At 35.0% G+C, this 18,795-nt stretch overlaps 3 protein-coding genes across 4 annotated transcripts; 2 read left to right on the plus strand and 1 right to left on the minus strand.

Moving 5' to 3' along the window:
• The first annotated feature begins 40 nt into the window (after positions 1-40).
• LOC100855084 (uncharacterized) lies at positions 41-4,981 on the plus strand. Of its 2 annotated transcripts, XM_019221946.2 has the most exons (12): positions 41-1,557; positions 1,703-1,794; positions 2,052-2,210; positions 2,344-2,698; positions 2,954-3,075; positions 3,165-3,237; positions 3,314-3,537; positions 3,623-3,875; positions 4,004-4,126; positions 4,218-4,388; positions 4,611-4,670; positions 4,757-4,981. In XM_019221946.2, exons 1-12 carry the CDS (start codon positions 1,093-1,095, stop codon positions 4,877-4,879), a joined length of 2,220 nt encoding a protein of 739 aa, XP_019077491.1. In that variant the 5' UTR covers positions 41-1,092; the 3' UTR covers positions 4,880-4,981. The 2 variants fall into 2 exon arrangements, with proteins under 2 accessions (XP_019077491.1, XP_019077490.1); XM_019221945.2 differs by having other exon boundaries at positions 2,344-2,680; positions 2,954-3,537.
• Positions 4,982-7,093: 2,112 nt separating this feature from the next.
• LOC100260098 (probable disease resistance protein At5g63020) lies at positions 7,094-10,563 on the plus strand. Its single transcript, XM_010656339.3, has 2 exons — positions 7,094-10,289; positions 10,408-10,563. The coding sequence occupies exon 1, from the start codon at positions 7,509-7,511 to the stop codon at positions 10,155-10,157; it is 2,649 nt and encodes an 882-aa protein (XP_010654641.1). The 5' UTR covers positions 7,094-7,508; the 3' UTR covers positions 10,158-10,289; positions 10,408-10,563.
• Positions 10,564-12,914: 2,351 nt separating this feature from the next.
• LOC100246260 (protein MODIFIED TRANSPORT TO THE VACUOLE 1) lies at positions 12,915-18,588 on the minus strand. The gene is made up of 5 exons (XM_002284147.4): positions 17,909-18,588; positions 16,313-17,062; positions 15,911-16,066; positions 13,662-14,636; positions 12,915-13,438 (listed from the first exon to the last, which is right to left on the minus strand). Exons 1-5 carry the CDS (start codon positions 18,113-18,115, stop codon positions 13,397-13,399), a joined length of 2,130 nt encoding a protein of 709 aa, XP_002284183.1. The 5' UTR covers positions 18,116-18,588; the 3' UTR covers positions 12,915-13,396.
• Positions 18,589-18,795: the final 207 nt, after the last annotated feature.

Below are 18,795 nucleotides of genomic sequence, written 5' to 3' on the forward strand. Positions count from 1 at the left end.
TTATAGGTTGGATACTGAGGAAGCTCTTACTATTTTACTTTTGCGCCAATTCTGCTAGCATTGATGGGGATGAAGTATGGAGCAGACTGAAAAAGGGTCTTGTTTTGGGAAACCATTGTGTTTTGAAGCTCGATATGTCATTCTTGATAATAGCCTACTTTCATGGAATTCTTTAAAAAACAGTTTTTCTTCTGGTTTTAGGACAGAAGAGACATATGAGATAGTGTGGGAGATTTGGGTTTGAGCACCTATACACAATAAACTTCCCTTCCAATAAACAAATGACAGTTCGTATACTTCAAAAAATTTTGGGCTGGCGGGAGACAAACCCAAGAAAAGAGACAAATATTTTAGTAATTTCTTTATTATTTTCCAACCATTTCTCTGTGGTCGCCCAACCTCTCCATTTGTTTCTGCGCTTGGTCCTTTCCTTCTCTCTCTCTCTCTCTCTCTGGTTCCATGGCTTTCCTTCTCTCTCTGCAACTCCCCCATTCATACTCGTAATCTCTCTCTCTCTCTGAGAATCTCACTCACTCTTTATATATATATAATGAAAGTTAATGAATAAGTTCACTTTTCAACTTCTATACCAGTAAATGTATGTCTCAATTGATTATCAGCCTTTTATATTTGTAATATTTAGTCTGTTGTGTATCATCCATCTGTTGAATTTTGAGTTAAAAACTGCTCTCAGAACTTTGTTTTTCCAACTGGGTGTAGTGTTCATGAACTTTCCCAAGTTTTTGAGATTGCCATAGAGTTTTGAAATTCTGGGGAAAATTTTAATGTAGCTAGCATTGAAGTAATTAGGCTTGTTCATTTTATTACTTATTTAATTTTTTGGAGAGAGGGAAAAATCATAGGCAGTATGTTGAGATCTCCATTACTTACCTAGTGTATATTTCTTGAAGTTAATTGGTGTACAAAATTTTCATGACTTGCTGATGGTGATTCAGTTGGAACTTCTCAACATCTTGGTTTGGTGTTCCATATCTATATGTAAATCAACTACCCAGAAAGGTAGGAAGGTTGCAAAGATGTTTTTATATCCAAACATTTGGTCTTGGACTTGGAAAAAAAAACGAAGCTTCCATGTATTTTGTGTTAATTGTAGCATTACATTGCCTTCTGAATTCCAGGACTAAAAGATTCATGAATTTTTTTTTTTTGTGCCCCAGAAACTTTGAATCAGAGGACAGAAGAACAGTAAGGAGCAATGCACCTTATTCTTCAAAGTTCAATGGCAAGAAGAACAGAATTTTGTTTACATATTCCACTTATTCATCAAGGTGGTTTTCTTCTGGGGTGCCATCATCCATGGTTTCTTCAGCTTATTCTGATCAAACCAATAATAAGAACGTGCCTCCTCCGGTTAAAGCTATCAGTACCAAAATGGAATTCAATCGGGTGAATTGTCTTGTGTGGGTATTGCATGAGTCTGCTAGGAGCTTTTCCCACACGGTTGAATCTTTTGAATTGGCAAGATGCGGTCCAGAGCTAGCAATGGCTTGGGTGGGAGTTGATGTGCATGCCTGGCATAAGCGCATTGCCCATCAGGTATGCACTTACACAAAAACCATTAGCACTAAGTGATTAGGGTTCTTCCTCCATAAACTGATACAGAGTATTATGCTTGTACTTTTATGACTTTCTTGTTGGCAAGATAAATTTAAATAAGAATTATACCATTGTGGTAGGACAGGTAGCAGTGTATGCTTTGTTAAGAACTGCAATTGAACTGGAATTCTTCCTTTCTCATGGACGCTGCAACAATCCTTCTCTAGTTCGTGAGATGTAAGTTCTAAAATCGTCTTTTAGAAGTCTAATGTTAATGGATTTGCTTTAGTCCTGGAAGTAGTAGTTGGTTAACTAGTGAAACTTGCACATGCTATGCCTGAAAACATCTTTTTGAAGTTTTGTTTGAACTTCCATACATGTTGATATTCCATCACTTGTGGCTCAGTTTTGATGTCTCTTCCTCACTTCAAAGGCAAACGGTGATTGCAACCTTGTATGCTAGGACTAAAATTTTGTTCCTTCATTTCATTCAGCTTGTCCCCAATAATAAACTCGATCGAGCAGAACATAGAAAGCCAGCTGAAGGCAAGGCACCCAAAATTGGTTGAATGGTTTAGAATGGTGGAACTGCCACGTATAGCGGGATTTTTCATTCCATTGTTGAAGAAGTGGTCTATGGAATATGCTGGAAGGTTAGCTCACAGAATTCTCAGCTTTTAGTATAACATTGTTGAATCTTGGACAAATTCCCACTGCTTTTCCAGGTTTATTTTTTCACCTAGTACCTTGAATTGGGAAAATAGTATAAAACACAATAATTTTCAGTGGTGTTGCAGGGATTATTCTGGCTATAAGCTGCTGTGTGGCAGTAGGAAAATTGGGTTCTGGCCATATTTCCTGCCCCTTGTTTATATCGTCTATTGAGGACGCATTAATAGAGCTCATGAATTTGTCACATAGTCTTGTTTCAGTGGATAAATTGCACCAGTTAGCCACTGAGGCAGGTTTTGAACAGGAGTTCCTGTATAATTTTGGTACAAAGATTCTGCCTAGCCAGAAAAGTGAAGATGTAGAATTTTGGATTGGTTTGGCTCAGAAAAAACTCGCTAAAGCAATTCGCAGAGAAAGTGTATTTTCAGGCCTTCAGACTTTTCAAGACAAGGTCAGTTCAGTGATTCATGTAATAACCTCCTGGCCTTTGTCATGGACACTCTTGGACAATCCCTAGATAATTTCATTTTCAATTTACTGAACCATAAGAGTTTGTTCTAAAGGATTCCATCAAAGCTAAGTGTTCAAGTTCTACAGAAGCAAACATATAGTTATCATCCCAAATGTCGATCCCTCATTCGGAATTGTGAATATTTGAATGCTAAGGGAAGTATTTCTCATGTTCTAAGCCCTGGTCTTACCTTTCTCTATTAATGGTTGACAGGTTCAAGAGAGTAATTGTCTGGCTACTCTAGGAATTTTTGCATTTCTGGGAAGAAAAACAAGATTATTTTTGTTAGGAATGGGAATAAAGGATCTTGATGAGCAGGTTAAGGACTTCCTCAGGTACATCACTCTGCATTTTTTTTTTATAACCCTTTTAAACTTCTCAACTTTATCCTTAGACTCCAGTAGGTTCAATGCTTTGATTTCAGTTACTTGGAGTGTGGTAGCCTTTTCATTTACCCCAAGTTTTCTTCACTCTCTGTGTATCAACTTTTCATGGAGGTCAGTTAGTTTCAACACACTTACAATAGGGAAGGTAATATATGAAAATATTCTAATATTCAAACTCTCTTTACAGGTAGTAGCTGATGAAATTGGATGGCTTGATTTTTATGCTGCATTTCCTTTGGGATTCAATCAAGAGAGAAGGAGGTCCAAACAGCATGCCATCCAAGCAGAGAAAGAGATTATTTTACATACTGTTTTTACGGTTTGCTATGATGTTTTCTCTGGGTTTGCACATTTCAGCAGTTCAACTCAGCAGCCCTTAAATGCAGACTTGTTGGCATTCTTGCTCCGAAGGTAGTAAGCATAATCTCAATTTTAAATTTTCTTTCCTGGAGTTGCCATGATTGTTGATTTATTTTACTTTTTATATTTTTTTCAGTCAAAGCCTGCTTACTAGTTGTCTGGAAGACTACTGGGCTGCCTATGATAGATCAGGGTATGATAATGCCGATTTCTCAAGCAGTCAGCTGCAGAAGATTGCAGAAAGAAATGCCCTTGACCAAACACAATCCAGTGGAACTAAAGACACTACAAGTTCATCAGTAACCTTGGATGCACAACAGAAGGTGACTGACTTAATGGCAAGGAGAAATCCAGAAAAAATACCTCAGTCTGGGAATAAACTGAGCAAGGTATGAGTCCTCAGTGGATAGATGGACCCAACAACAACTGTGAAACACCATTCTGAAATTATTCTTTGTAAATAAGTGACTGCACTACACAATTTTAGGCAACAATTACAATAATTTGCTGCTGGCAGGCTAGCTGCAAAGTGGGGACAGAGACAAGAACCCTGGTGGAGGCAGGAAGGACAGCTGAATCAGAGGCTCTGCATCAAAATTTACTCAGGAAATCCAGCATGAAGTTGATATCTACAAGCTCTGTAAGTCCAATGATCATCTGACTCGATGATTAGTAAAAAAAAACCATCTCAAAGTTCAGATGCTAATGCTTCAAATTGAACTGTGTTTAAGGATATATGGATGGGCACTCAGCTGCTCTTCATAGACATCATGGCTTCTCTGGAGCTTCTACTAAAGCAAATGCGTGGCCGCAGGGTTACAGAAAGGGAAAGAAAGAAGCTAAAACAAACACTAGCTGATATTGCTTCACTTATCCCAGTTACAATTCTAATGCTACTCCCTGTAATCACCTACTCATCAACTCTTTATTCTCCAATTTTTTATCTTTCATCATTGGCTGAAGTAGCAGTTGGCTTTCTCTTTTCATATCCATGTTTGTGACTTTTGATCAGACAAAATGAATTATAATTGCCATAGAAGACAATTTATCTGGGCTTGCATCAACTGTCAAAATAATTATAAGAGAGGTGCTTTAAAATCCTTTTATCTTTTTCTGTGATCCAGGTATCTGTTGTAGGGCATGCGGCCATCTTAGCAGCTATAAAGAAGTACATGCCATCCTTGGTAATTCTTGTCACCCTTTCCCTCACATTTATGGTCTTATCCTTTCTTTCTGCTTATCCTGTTTCATTGATGATACCGGATATTAGATCCCATCTCCATATTCCTCCGAGCGACTGGATGTTGTAAAACAACTGAAAAGAAGCAAGAAGATGGAAGTTCAGACACTGAGCAACCAAGAGGATGCATCCTCTGCTATCTCTCAAAAATAAATGGTTGATGCTAACGTGTTGTCCATTGATCACTTGAACATGACATGTATACATTTCTATGAACATGTGGATGCTTACATATATTCATTGGTGATGATCAAATTCGTAGTGTCAAGACAAATAATTCTATTATTCTAAAGTAGATTTTGCTTAAACAAATAACTTTAGGTATTGTTCACTAGGATGACGAATATATTTGGTAATTAAGAAAGAATATCGTGTGAATCGAGATGGCGATGATAAAAAAGGGAGACGGTGAAAAATCATATATGAGATTTGAAACAAAATATATTAATGAAAAAACACTAAGATTTCAAATTCATTAGAAATCAATTTCGATATTAAAAAAGTTAATAAGATGTATAATTTATCAAGTTAGGTTGAACCGTTGAAGACCTTAAAATGTCATCTAAATTGATATTTAATTTAACTTTAAATTTAAATCCATTAAAATCTCAAATTATGAATCTTAATTGCTTCGATCAATTATTCACAATTAAGCTCAATTTATCTTTAATTACCTTCTAATAGATCTTATAATGACTCTTTATGATTTCATCTTATCAATATTAAATATTTGGCAAATTGATTAAGATTATTATATTCTTTATTAAAGGAAATTAAAAGATATTATTTTTCTCAAGTTAATCAATTTATTCAAGACTACCTTTCAATCTTAGTTTCAAGCTATTAATTCATCATGTATCTTGACTCTAAATCCTTCCTCCTTTGATAAAAATAAAATCTAGTCACTCATGTTTGAGAGATTTATTACAAAAAAAATTTATTAATAAAAAGAAAATGTCAAAAAAATTTATTACAAAACTTCATTTTTAAAAGATATAAAAATGGTCAAAAGATTCAAAAAAAAAAAACTAAAAGATAAAAAAACTAAAATGAAAGTTTCTTATAAGCCATTTGATCTGTTAGCAAGTATATGTGAAATTTCCATGATCATATGCAATGATGAAAATATTAGTTTTTACTAAAATATACAAAATAAATATCACTAAGATGAGATTAAATTGATAATAATACATATTATATATATATATATATATATATATATAATATATTTTGTGACTTTAAGTAATAATTTTGTCTTAAAAATATATTTAAAATAATTAATTTGAATATGCTTAAGAATATATATCCACATAGCAAGGGAGATTTGCCTTCAAGTTCTAATCTCTTCCAAATTTGTAGTTTGGACTCCTTTGGCATGATAATAAGAAATTGCAATTTCTTCTCTTTTAAGCATTTTTCAATCTTCACCCAAGCTATCTCTTCTCTATCTAACAATTTTCAATCTTCTTACTAGACAAATAGACTTCAAATCATGAGAACTTAATGCCTTAATATTTGTAAACACGTTTATTAATTTTTAGCATATAATTTGGAATTCAAGAAATAATCCAATTACCACTAAAAAGTACAAACTAAAACTAGTTCAAAATTAATATTATTTCTTCTCTATACTCCATTATATTTGTTATAAAATTTTAAACTAAACGAATGAACTTCAAATAATGCATTAGATCTATTAATGAGTAAATTTTTAAAAATACTTTGGAACTAAAAAATATGCCCAATAAATACCAAAAAGTGAAAGACCAAAACTAATTTAGAATGAGTCACAACTTTATTAGTGCATGTAATTATACTTTTATGAATTTTTTCGTTAAAAGCAAATAAATTCAAAGTGAAGTGAGATTTAATGTTTTAATTTTTTTTAAATAAATCTATTAATTTTTAAAAATAATATGAAATATGAAAAATTTATCCAATTAATTACATATTGAATCAAAATTAGTTTAAAATACTGTGTATGAGCACTAAATATTTATATACAACGAAAATTTTCACTTATGTATAAAAAAGGTTATTGTCAGTTTTGATTTTTCTATTGAAATCTTTATATTTAGTTTGGATCATGAAAATACATAAGCAAAGGGGAAAACACATCATTCATGCAACTTACAAGTCACTGAGTTCAAAAGAAAGGATAAGAATTGAAAATGGAGCTTCAATGATGAAAGCAAACAGTAGGGGCACTAACATGGAAAAGATGAAAAAGAAGAAAAAGTGGTGGAACCCAACATAAAGTAAACATCTCCTTTACAGGCTGTTGGCCACAATTTATTGCCTGCTAAAATGTCTTGCATAATCCATGAAATTAATGTTCGTCTAGTCTCCACAATTATAGCTGCAAAAAATTTTTTTCTGGGTGCCAAAAATCTCTCTTAACAGTTGATGTTCAGGTATCCAGAAAATTAATCATAATTACCAAAAGGAGCAGAGCATGACTGGTCGAATCTTTTCGGGCTAAGAATGAAAAAAGAAGAAGAAAGCAGCATATGTGGGACAGGAGAACCAACACTCCCATCTATCTCTTTGGATTCCCATTACAAATTGTCTACCACAATGACCCACCAACGCGTCTTGCATAATCTACCCACGAAAAAGTTTTGATGTGGGAATCTTTTTTCTTTCTTTTTTTCTTTTCTTTTTTGGTGGGCTGTTAAGCAACTGTTATTCATCAGATCCATTACGGCAACTCACCCATCTCCTCTTTTGAGTTCTTCAGTTGTCTTTCAAACTCATCTTTTTCCTGTCATCCCCTGAAGCAATGGATTGTGTGAGCCCAATCCTGGACGTCGCCACCTGCTTGTGGGATTGCACCGCCAAGAGAGCAGTTTATATTCGTAAGCTTGAAGAAAATCTCAAGTCTTTGGAGAGCTCAACGGAGGAACTGCGCAACTTAAGTGAGGATGTGATGGGAAGAGTCGAGCGTGAGGAGCAACTACAGAGTAGGCGTACGCATGAAGTGGATGGTTGGCTCCGCGCTGTACAGGCCATGGAAGCTGAAGTGGAAGAAATATTGCAAAATGGGGATCAAGAAATCCAACAGAAATGTCTCGGAACCTGTCCTAAGAATTGCAGGTCAAGCTACAAGCTGGGGAAGATTGTGAGAAGAAAGATCGATGCTGTGACTGAATTAAAGGGCAAAGGGCATTTTGATTTTGTGGCTCATAGTTTGCCTTGTGCTCCGGTGGATGAGAGACCGATGGGGAAAACTATGGGCTTAGACTTGATGTTCGAGAAGGTTCGGAGATGCCTGGAAGATGAGCAAGTAAGAAGTATTGGGTTGTATGGAATTGGGGGTGTTGGAAAAACGACCCTCTTGCAGAAAATCAATAATGAGTATTTTGGTAAAAGAAACGATTTTGATGTTGTGATGTGGATAGTGGTGTCGAAACCAATCAACATAGGAAATATTCAAGACGTGATCCTAAATAAATTAACGGCCCCAGATGACAAATGGAAGAATCGAAGCAAGGAAGAGAAGGCTGCAGAAATATGCAAGTTGTTGAAATCCAAAAACTTTGTGATATTGCTTGATGATATGTGGGACCGACTCAATCTCTTGGAGGTGGGGATCCCTGATTTGAGTGATCAAACTAAGTCCAAAGTAGTACTCACTACCCGATCTGAACGAGTATGCGATGAAATGGAGGTTCATAAGAGGATGAAGGTAGAGTGTTTGACACGGGATGAAGCGTTTTCTCTGTTTCGCGACAAGGTTGGTGAGAATATCTTGAATTCACATCCAGATATAAAAAGGCTTGCTAAGATTGTTGTTGAGGAATGCAAAGGATTGCCGCTTGCCCTCATCGTCATCGGGCGAGCAATGGCTAGCAGGAAAACTCCTCAAGAATGGGAGCAAGCAATACAAGTGTTGAAGAGTTACCCAGCAAAGTTTTCAGGTATGGGAGATCAAGTATTTCCGATTTTGAAATTCAGTTACGATCACTTGGACAATGACACCACCAAATCATGTTTCCTATATTGTTCGCTATTCCCTGAAGACCATAAAATTTGGATTGAAGACCTCATAGATCTTTGGATCGGGGAGGGGTTTATGGACAAATTTGTTGATATATATGAAGCACGCAACCAAGGAGAGGAGATTATTAGAAGCTTAAAACTTGCATGTCTCTTGGAAGGTGGTGTATCGGAACACACTTGTAAGATGCATGATGTGATCCGTGACATGGCTCTATGGTTATCATGTGATTATGGGGAAGAGAAACACAAAAGTTTTGTACTAGATCATGGTCAATTGATTGAAGCATATGAAACTGTGAAATGGAAAGAAGCTCAACGGATTTCACTATGGTATTCTAATATCAATGAAGGACTCTCTCTATCACCCTGTTTCCTCAATCTCCGAACTTTGATTTTGAGAAATAGTAACATGAAGTCACTTCCAATTGGATTCTTCCAATTCATGCCTGTCATAAGAGTTTTGGATTTGTCGTACAATGCAAATTTAGTGGAGTTACCTCTGGAGATTTGTAGATTAGAGAGTTTGGAATTTCTTAATCTAGCAAGGACGGGTATAAAAAAGATGCCTATAGAGCTGAAGAATTTGACAAAACTGAGGTGTTTGATATTAGACAATATATGGAAGCTTGAAGTAATTCCACCAAACGTGATATCTTGCCTTTCAAATTTGCAGATGTTTAGGATGCAATTATTAAACATTGAAAAGGATATTAAGGAATATGAGGAAGTTGGAGAGTTGCAGGAGTTGGAGTGCTTGCAATACCTGAGTTGGATAAGTATCACGTTACGTACAATCCCAGCTGTTCAAAAATATCTCACCTCCTTGATGCTGCAGAAGTGCGTACGACATTTAGCGATGGGCAACTGCCCAGGTTTGCAGGTGGTGGAGTTGCCACTTTCAACTTTGCAAAGACTCACTGTGCTTGAATTTCAAGGCTGTTATGATTTGGAACGTGTTAAAATAAATATGGGACTGTCTCGAGGTCATATCTCAAACTCAAACTTCCACAACCTTGTTAAGGTGTTTATTAACGGGTGTCAATTCTTGGACTTGACCTGGCTTATTTATGCTCCAAGCCTTGAGTTGCTGTGCGTTGAAGACAATCCTGCAATGGAAGAAATTATAGGGAGTGATGAGTGTGGAGACTCAGAAATTGACCAACAAAATCTCAGCATATTCTCAAGACTTGTGGTGTTATGGTTACGTGGTCTCCCAAATCTAAAGAGTATCTACAAGCAGGCCTTGCCATTTCCTTCCCTCAAAGAGATCCATGTGGCTGGTTGTCCAAATCTAAGGAAATTGCCATTGAATTCCAATAGTGCCACCAACACTTTAAAAGAAATTGAGGCGCATCGAAGCTGGTGGGAGGAGTTGGAGAGGGAGGATGACAACCTCAAGCGCACTTTCACTTCGTATCTTAAAATATGAACGTGGTGATTCAAAGGAGGAGATGGTTCTAGAGTTGTATGTCATGGAGGTTTGCAGGAATTGTTGGGTTTCCTTCACTTCCTTTAATTTCCTCCCTGTTTTGTGAGAAATCCATTGGTCTTCCTCTGCCAGGTACATTTTTCGTTTTTGCTTCCATTTGTTTAATGTTATGAGAGATGTTTTAATGCAACGAAGAATTGTGAAAGAGGTGAGATTCTCATGATAGGCAAATGAATGATTGTTTTTGTAGGACAAGTTGGTGGTGGGTGATTGGATGCTGGGAATGCATAGCAAGAATAGCATAAATAATTGTTGAAAAGAAAGAACCTTTCGTATGGTGATCAATTTCCTATGTTTCTATTGCCTCATGTGTTTTATCTATAAAATTTGACCATTCTTAGCTTAAGTTTTTTGCATTGAAATATTCTGAATATTATCTTAAGGCAAAAACGTCTTATAGTGTGTGATCGCTTGGGTGGGGTGAATAAATACCTCTCCAATTTAAAAAGTTTTGCATTTTTTGATTCAATTATAAGATTTTGCTTACCCTAAACATAATTCTCTTTTAGAATTTAATATTATTTATAAAAAAAAAAAAAAAAAAACAAGTGTAAGGATTAAATTAAGCTATGGGTGAAAGTAGATGAGTGATTTTCTGTAATTTAATCTAAGTAGATGAGTGATTTCCAATAATTTAATCTACTTTTTATTTATATAATTTTATTTTTTATTTTTTTGGGAAAATAAAATAATAAAAATTCATAATTATATAAAAACAAAATAAAATTATTTTTGATGATTTTTAGTAATTTTTTTATGAGCTTGGAAAATTTCATTACATTATATCAATATTATTGGTTTGGTAAAAAAAATGGAATAGGTGAAAATGAAGTGTCACTTTCCTTCTTCACAATTTTTAAGAAAATTAATGAAGTAAAGAAAATTCATAGTTAAAATAATTTTAAATTGTTTTAAAAGTTATGATTGTAATAAAATCGAAACATACTTCATCTTTTTTCAGTGAAATTTAACATTTTAAATTTATTAGCTTTTATTTACTTACATGTAATAAAATGTAGGCACCACCTTAAAAAAATAATGACTTAAAAAAAGTTAAGATGCTAAAAAAAATTATTATTTCAAAATTTAAATTTGTAAAGGCATAATCCAAATTTGTAAAAATTAAAATTTTATAATTTTTTAAATTGTGATTTAAAAAAATCAAAAATTAAAATACAACCAAACAAACCCACAATCAAAATTGACATTTTTCTTACTTTTTAGTCTCCCTTCCTTTTAAAGCTTTGCATTTGACCTAGTGCCTGGAAGTATACCTTATCTTTTTTTCAGTGAAATTTAATATTTTAAATTTATTAGCATTTAATTACATGTTTGTCTTTTAAAATTTATTTATTTGAACATGTTAAAGCATAGAAAAACTTCTTACTTTAATTTTAATATTTAATTTATGAAATTCAAAATCATTTACAATATTTATGAAATATTTATTTGTTATTATTTAGCACTAAGAAATAATGGTGATTTTCTTATTCTTTATTGTTACCTGGTTTACATCATTTTTTAACTTCAGAAAATATAGACTCTATCTAAAAATTGACTCAACTTTTGACTAATTGTTTGTATGTTATATTTACTTGTGCCGTGATTAAAAAGGTTTAGGGGTGCAACTTGTCTAAATTGACCCAACCTAATTTGAATCTAATTCCCAGGTTTGAACAATTATTTTCAATACTTAAGTTGAATTTGAGTTAGATTTTTTCATCACAAACCAATTTAGATTGAGTTCAGGTCAAGATTCAAATAACTCAAGTCTTACTTACAACCAATTTAATGTTTTTATTTTATTTATAATACAAAATATTTTATATGATAATATTTGTTTTCTTTTTAGATGTTTAAGAAAAAATATCAAATTATATTAAATCAAACTTTCATTTTTTTAGAATAAAAATTTGTCTTTATTTACTATCGATCCTAGTCTAACCCAACCAAAAATATCACTTTTTTATTTTTTTTTTTAGAATGAAATTTTGCTTTATTTACTACTAATCCAAGCCTAACCCAATCAACCAGACCAAATTAACATAAATGATGTTAGGTTGGACTTAAGTTGAATATCTTGAGTTAAAATTGGTTTAGGTAAGACTTAAGTTGAATATCTTGAGTTAAACATTGGTTTTGGTTGAACTCAAATTGATTATTTCCTAATTCAGACTAGACTCGGATTAATCATCAATCCTATCAACTCGCTCAAATTACAAACTAATTAAATTTTATTTTTGGGTAGCCCAAAATCAAAATAGTAATAATAATGACCCATGCCTTTCTACGTAGGGCAAGATGTCCCATAGATAGAACCAAAATTTGTTAGTTACTCCAAAATAAAAGTTTGTTATACTTTGATTGCATAAAAGTATTATCTAATATCTTTTCCCTTTCCTTTTTCAATCACATTTTGAAATTTTAACAGTGATCAAGAAATTTCACCGGTGATTAAGGAATTTTAACGTTTGGATGGCATCAAAATCAAAATAGTAATAATAAACCAATGCCTTTGGTTTGTACGGCAACATGTCCCATAAATTTGAACCAAAACCTGTTAATAACTGCAACATAAAAAGATGATTATGCTTTGATTGCTTCAAAGTATTATCCAATATCTTTTTCCGCTTTTTTTCAATCACATTTGAACCTGATTTACATCGACAAATTGCAAGGAAAGTCGAAAGAAACAAGTGACTCAATAATCTAATCAAATAATAGATTGGGTCTGAAAGTGTGTTGAATCAACATAAAAACAGATCCCTCAATCCAACAAATGTATCTACCACAAGCATTCCTCATAGAAGAAAGGTTATAAAGAAACAACTCTACAAATCCATTACAATGTAAAGAAAAGCAAGGAGTGCCTCCACTTACAGAATACCCAAAGTTGAGAAACCAAACTTACACAACCACATTCTCTCACTCTTCTTCCATCTTCCACTACACCACAAATCTGCAATTTTTCCACTCTCTTTCCTTTTCAGTTGTGGGATTTTCCCCGTTTTATAAGTTACAGTCCTATTTTCATTGAAACATGACTCTTTTAACATCTCCAGATGTCCCATTATTGCAAAAGAATTCAGCTTCTCAGTTGAAAGAAAATAACCAGCTGCGATATACTTGCCTAAAAATAAACATGTCATCATTGACGTGTTCAGCGTAAGAGCTCCAATTCAAATCACCCTCTTTGGATCTCGAGCAGCAGCCAGATGATCCTGCAGAACAGATGGAGAGTAGCACAGCATGCATGATATCAGTAATACAGATCGAAATGCTGCACAATATTTCTCTGAGAAAGTGATGGAAGGATTTCGTCCTTCTAATTTCTAGTGCATGTATCAAGTGCCTGCTCTACTGCAGCATCATCCCAACCCATCCCACTGAAAATAATAATAATAAATAAATAACTGGTAGCGAAAAGGTAGGTCAAAAACTTACAGAGATAAAATCAAATGCTTTTGTCTCCTCTTTCTTTGAACTGGTCATTACTGCAGTGGGACTTTGAGTAGGAATATGTGGATGAAAAATGTCAGGGAGGGGTGAAGAATATCCTCCTTCCATTGTTCCACCAGCATGACCCATGCCAGCACTTTGAGAAGTCAGGTTCCCCAGCTGCTGAAAGTTGGACATTGCTGCTAGGAACTGCTGCTGGGCAAAGAAATTCCCCATGGCACCATAATTCATTGGTTGAGAAGGAAAAGCTGGATTGAACATAATGCCTGGAGGGATATTATAGGGCATTGAACCCAAAGGAAACATGGCATTTGCATTCATGCCAGCCGTTTCAGAACCAAAACCATTCAAAGCATCATTGGAGACTTGCTTGGGGGAGTAACTATTTGAATCTGAGAACACAGTCTCAGAGAGTGCCCCAGGAAGCATTCCTTTCTGTGTCGTATTTGAGACATTTCCATTAATGGATAAACCAGCCATTAAATCATTAACATCCTTTTTATGATTTTCTTGCTCCTGAGGAAGTTCAGCATTTGACCCAAAAATATCAAATAGTTCAGGTTCATTACTAGTTGCTGCCTTAGGAATCTCATTAGCACCCACTTTATCATCAACAGTCATTCCTGAAAAGAGGTCATCTACCTGTTCTCTAGCCTCGCCACTGAGAAATGAGACATCTGCAAAGGGATCGTCATCATTTTTTTGTTCACCAGTGTTCTCACTAACACCAAGACCATCTCCAAATAAATCATCAATTAGAGGGCTGGTTGATGTTGTCAAATTTGGTACACTTTGATCACTTTGGGTTTTTATAGAATCTTCTGCCCCATAGTAATCATCTGGACCACCAGTGTCTATTAAGTCAGGCATCTGAACTGCAGGCACTGTCTCAGTCTTCAGTGGCTTTTCAGGAGGGCTCATTGTGCTGCCTGTTTGCTCTCCACCCAAAAGGCTTAACACCTGTCAATTAAAATCCAAATGTCAACCACAAAATGTACTCCGAGGATTCATGGAAGTGAGTTTCTGGCCCCACTATAGGTTTTCTTATTCAATGTTTTAGATCAGGTATAAAGTCATCAGGAAGACAAATTTTGCCTCATTAAGAAAAAAAGAATGAAAACAAAAATGAAGCATGATACATCTTGCAAGAATGCCCCACCCAGTGTGTGGATTTCCTTTGAGATAGAAAACTTGTACAATAATTCCTGAATCAGACTCAACTTTCAATCAAGAGACTAAAACATGCAAGAAAATTTAGAAAGAGAAGTGGGAAAACTAATTTTTTTAGGAATCTGAAAGACAAAATTAGAAAATAATGGCTTTATCACAGAGGCAGCAAGTAAAGCTAATGCAACATTTTGAACTCTTGATTTTTTTCCCTTAATATAGAACTTGATTGTTGATATTTTCAAATTGCAAATGTGAAATTTGTACAGGCCTTGTTACCTAAAGAGGCAATTGTTAGTCAGTCACTATTTCATAGTCAGCCAGAAACTTTTGTAACCATTTCAATGATTCTGAGCTTTACCTGGTTGAATAGTTGGTCAATGAGATTATCAATGAATTCAAGTTATTCAAAACCCAGTTAGCTTTAGCACAATTATTTTACCATGTTCAATGTCATTCACTGCTATGCATGGACCCCAACTATCATGGAAATTATTATTCCATTTCCTACTACTAATCAAGAAATTCAATTTGGTGATAGAAACTCAAAAGACTGGCATCACTCCCACAACCTACCAATATACTCAACAAAAGACAAGCATCCCTCCTATAAGGATTCATGAAACAACCTCAAAATTTATCAAACAAAGAGGCCAACTGACAACTTAAAGACAGAGAACTAAAGAAGAGAGAGAGAGAGAGAGAGAGAGAGAGAGAGAGAGAGAGCAGATCTAGCCTCAACGATTGATAATTCTTCAATAGCGATTTTTCAGTATAATCTGAATTTACCCCTCCTTCCACTATTATATGTTACTAGTCCTCCAAAATTCTCCATATCTCCCTTTGTATTTCATTTTTCTTTTACTTTTTAAAAATAAGTAAAAATACTTACATGCCTTTAGCCATCATAACTACAAACCAAACAATTCTATCACTAAGAATTCTGAACGCCTAACACCATATCATCTTATTAAAGACATGCAAACATCTATTATTTCCTTTTCCTGTTAAAAGGGAAGAGAAGAAAAATGAACCTCAAAATACATTTCTAACGTAAAGAAATTTACCTTGTTTGCCTTTTCCCTCAGTGAAGCTTGGGGAGACTCGCAACATTTCAACACAACATCTTTGTTTTCACAAAAATAAGATGCTACAGTTGAAAACTGTTCTTCATCCTTTTTCCTCAAAATTGAGTCAAGCACACAAACAGCTTTCATCCGCACCTGACAGGAAGGCAGTACTGTACTAATCAAAAATGAAAATAAAAAAAAATGGGTATGCATTCATTTCATTTGAATATTGATTGCTAGAAAAATTGCACCATGTTTGTTTTAAAATCATTTTTAGACACCAAACCATAGGAATTTCAAACCAGTTTAAATGTTTAATGTTGAATTAAAAACCTCCACAAGAAAATTTTGTTTGTGGAAGGGCATATAGTAACCAGTATATCAATATAAGGAACATACCTGCCACAGAGGAGAATGGAGCTTTGATTCAAGGGCATGACTTAACGCCAAAGCATCCAACTTTGCAGCTTCTATGAGGAAAATCTGAATAGCATCTCGAGTGGGCTGCAGACGTACACCTCCTGATGTCACTATTGTTTCCAATAATCTCTCCTCACGGGTCTTACTCTCAGCAAAGCTTGAACTGGAGTCTCCGTTGGTAGTTTCTGACTTGGTTATTCGTACATCCTGGTTCCAAGGCCCACCAGAAACATTCTTTGAGCTGCCAAAACTACTTTGGGTTTCATTTTGATGTTCAACTCCTTCATATCTATCTTGGTACTCAATTTCTGTAGTCAATGACCTTCGAAGATTTGGACTCTTGTAGCTTCCATTATCATTCTTCCTTAGCGAATGACCTTGTGTGATACTACTAATTCCCTGTTTGATAGATGTACTTCCAAGACCAACTACCTCACTGAGAAATGATTTCTTATCTTCTGATGGCATCTCATAGTTTGTATTCCCAAAACCTTGAATTCGTCTATTAAGATCTTCTGAAGGTGCTGGCTTATTTTCCTCTGCAGCAAAGATAGCAGAGATAGTTTCTTGAGCCGTGTCTCGAACAGCCTTATTAAGGGCATCCCCCTTCAAAGCATCTAACTGGCCCTTGTAATGGAGTAACTGTCGCACAGCCACTGAGTGTCTTTGCATTTCCCTTCTAAACTCCACACCTGACTTTCCCACCGCATATTTAATCAGCCTTAGAGCCTGTACAATATTCAAGAAAAATACAAACCAACATGACTTATAACTCAACGGAAAAAGCCAAAATACATTTCTTATGATGGCTGTACAATAATCCATAAAAACTAATATGGAAAAGAGCACTACTGAGATGAACTGTCACAGTTGTCAGTCATTTTTCTTCAAAGTGAAAAAGAGAAACAATGAGGCATAGGCTTTATGAATTTCCATTATAACTTGTTTGTTTACACTATCCTAAAACTCAACTGCTCCATATCTGCGTGACATGCTAACCCAGAACCAAGGCCCAGTTTGGGTCTATGAAAGTGCAGGCAGAAGGAAAGGAAAATGGTTAAAATTACTAAAAAATTGCTTCATTTCTAAAGACATTTCAGCATTTTCCTTCCCTTTCCCTCATTCTTTTCAAGATCCAAATAAATGCCTAAACTTTTCTGGTTTAAACAATTGTAAAGGGTATAAAAATGAATATATTTTGCAATACCGGTACCCTGTAAATTTTTACATCTTAATCCAGCTTGGCAGCCTAGAAAATGCAGGGAAATCAAAACAGATCAAAATTTTGCATCTTATAGTTTTTTTATTCACAAGCCGTCACCGGACTGAACCCAATGCAGCAATTTGATTTAATTAACATAAGCCCATCAACTTTCAGATACCAAAACAAAACGAAATCCAATACGAAAATTAGAATTCCTTACGGTCCCTGCAGTTTCTCATCACCCAAATAGAAAGCTGACTCTCCATTAATTAAAAAACAGAGTTTTCAACTATCAAGATCCACCAAATCCCAGTTCCCAGCCTATCAATTTATAACAATTAACACGAGGCAGAGAATCCAGAATTCCATACCTTCTGTCTAACAACTGGGCTCTTATGATCGAGCCGTTTCAAAATAAACTCAGAGACTTCCTTCACAATACTAACATGCGAAGACCGAAGGAGCTCGCAAATCTCTTCTAATTTGTAAACAGGCGTGACCTTGTCTTCGTCAGACGTTGCTCCATCAATCATTCGCGATCTCCAGTACGATTCCACAGCTCTCCTGCTCGAATCCATCCCTCAAACCCCCTCAAAAAAACTCTAATCTCTAGAAACTAATGAATCTTGACCCAATTCAAAACCCTAGAAACACAAACCCCAGGAAAGATCATGCATGTGCCAATACAGAATTGGGAGTTTCAGATCGAATCACAACCGTACAAAACCAGGAATATTCAAGAAAAAGGCACCGATTTGATGGAATAATCGAAATGATTCGATGGAATGATCAAAACCATCGGACTATAGGGGCTGATGCACACAATTGGAGGATTTGGGTGGATGAAAATTAGGGTTTATGAGGGAGTTAAAAGAGAGTTTCAGAAAGATATGGAGAGAAATGGGGGTTTGATGATGGGAGAGGGGAAGAAAGGGTTCACAAAATGCAGACAGGTCTGGGAATTGAGTCACCGATCTGTTGTTTACGTCAAGAGTTTGGTTTCTTCCACCCGCGTACGTTAGCACTCGCGGCCCCAAATAGTGGTTTTGGACCTCATAGGTTAGAAATTGAGTCGAAATTTTTATTTACATTTTCTCAAAATAGAAACTTCGAAAATAATATAAATTAAAATTTTATTTTTTTAAAAAAATACAATCAATTTTATACTAGACTTGATATAACATACACACCATTGTGTAATTATACCCATCATTTAAGTATTGAAAATAACAAAATCACATTGATAACATTTTTAACA

Source organism: Vitis vinifera, chromosome 9, assembly GCF_030704535.1.
Source record: "Vitis vinifera cultivar Pinot Noir 40024 chromosome 9, ASM3070453v1".
Classification (NCBI taxonomy): Eukaryota; Viridiplantae; Streptophyta; class Magnoliopsida; order Vitales; family Vitaceae; genus Vitis; species Vitis vinifera.

What these genes read in the sequence shown, in the direction of transcription:
- LOC100855084 (XM_019221945.2), top strand. Translation starts at nt 1,093, where the DNA reads ATGTATTTTGTGTTAATTGTAGCATTACATTGCCTTCTGAATTCCAGG. An exon ending in TTCAGACTTTTCAAGACAAG is followed by an intron (nt 2,681 to 2,953) that starts GTCAGTTCAGTG and finishes AATGGTTGACAG; the next exon opens with GTTCAAGAGAGTAATTGTCT. An exon ending in CTGGGAATAAACTGAGCAAG is followed by an intron (nt 3,876 to 4,003) that starts GTATGAGTCCTC and finishes TGCTGCTGGCAG; the next exon opens with GCTAGCTGCAAAGTGGGGAC.
- LOC100260098 (XM_010656339.3), top strand. Translation starts at nt 7,509, where the DNA reads ATGGATTGTGTGAGCCCAATCCTGGACGTCGCCACCTGCTTGTGGGAT.
- LOC100246260 (XM_002284147.4), bottom strand. Translation starts at nt 18,115, where the DNA reads ATGGATTCGAGCAGGAGAGCTGTGGAATCGTACTGGAGATCGCGAATG. An exon ending in GCCCAGTTGTTAGACAGAAG is followed by an intron (nt 17,063 to 17,908) that starts GTATGGAATTCT and finishes AATATTGTACAG; the next exon opens with GCTCTAAGGCTGATTAAATA. An exon ending in TGAGGGAAAAGGCAAACAAG is followed by an intron (nt 14,637 to 15,910) that starts GTAAATTTCTTT and finishes TTTAATTGACAG; the next exon opens with GTGTTAAGCCTTTTGGGTGG.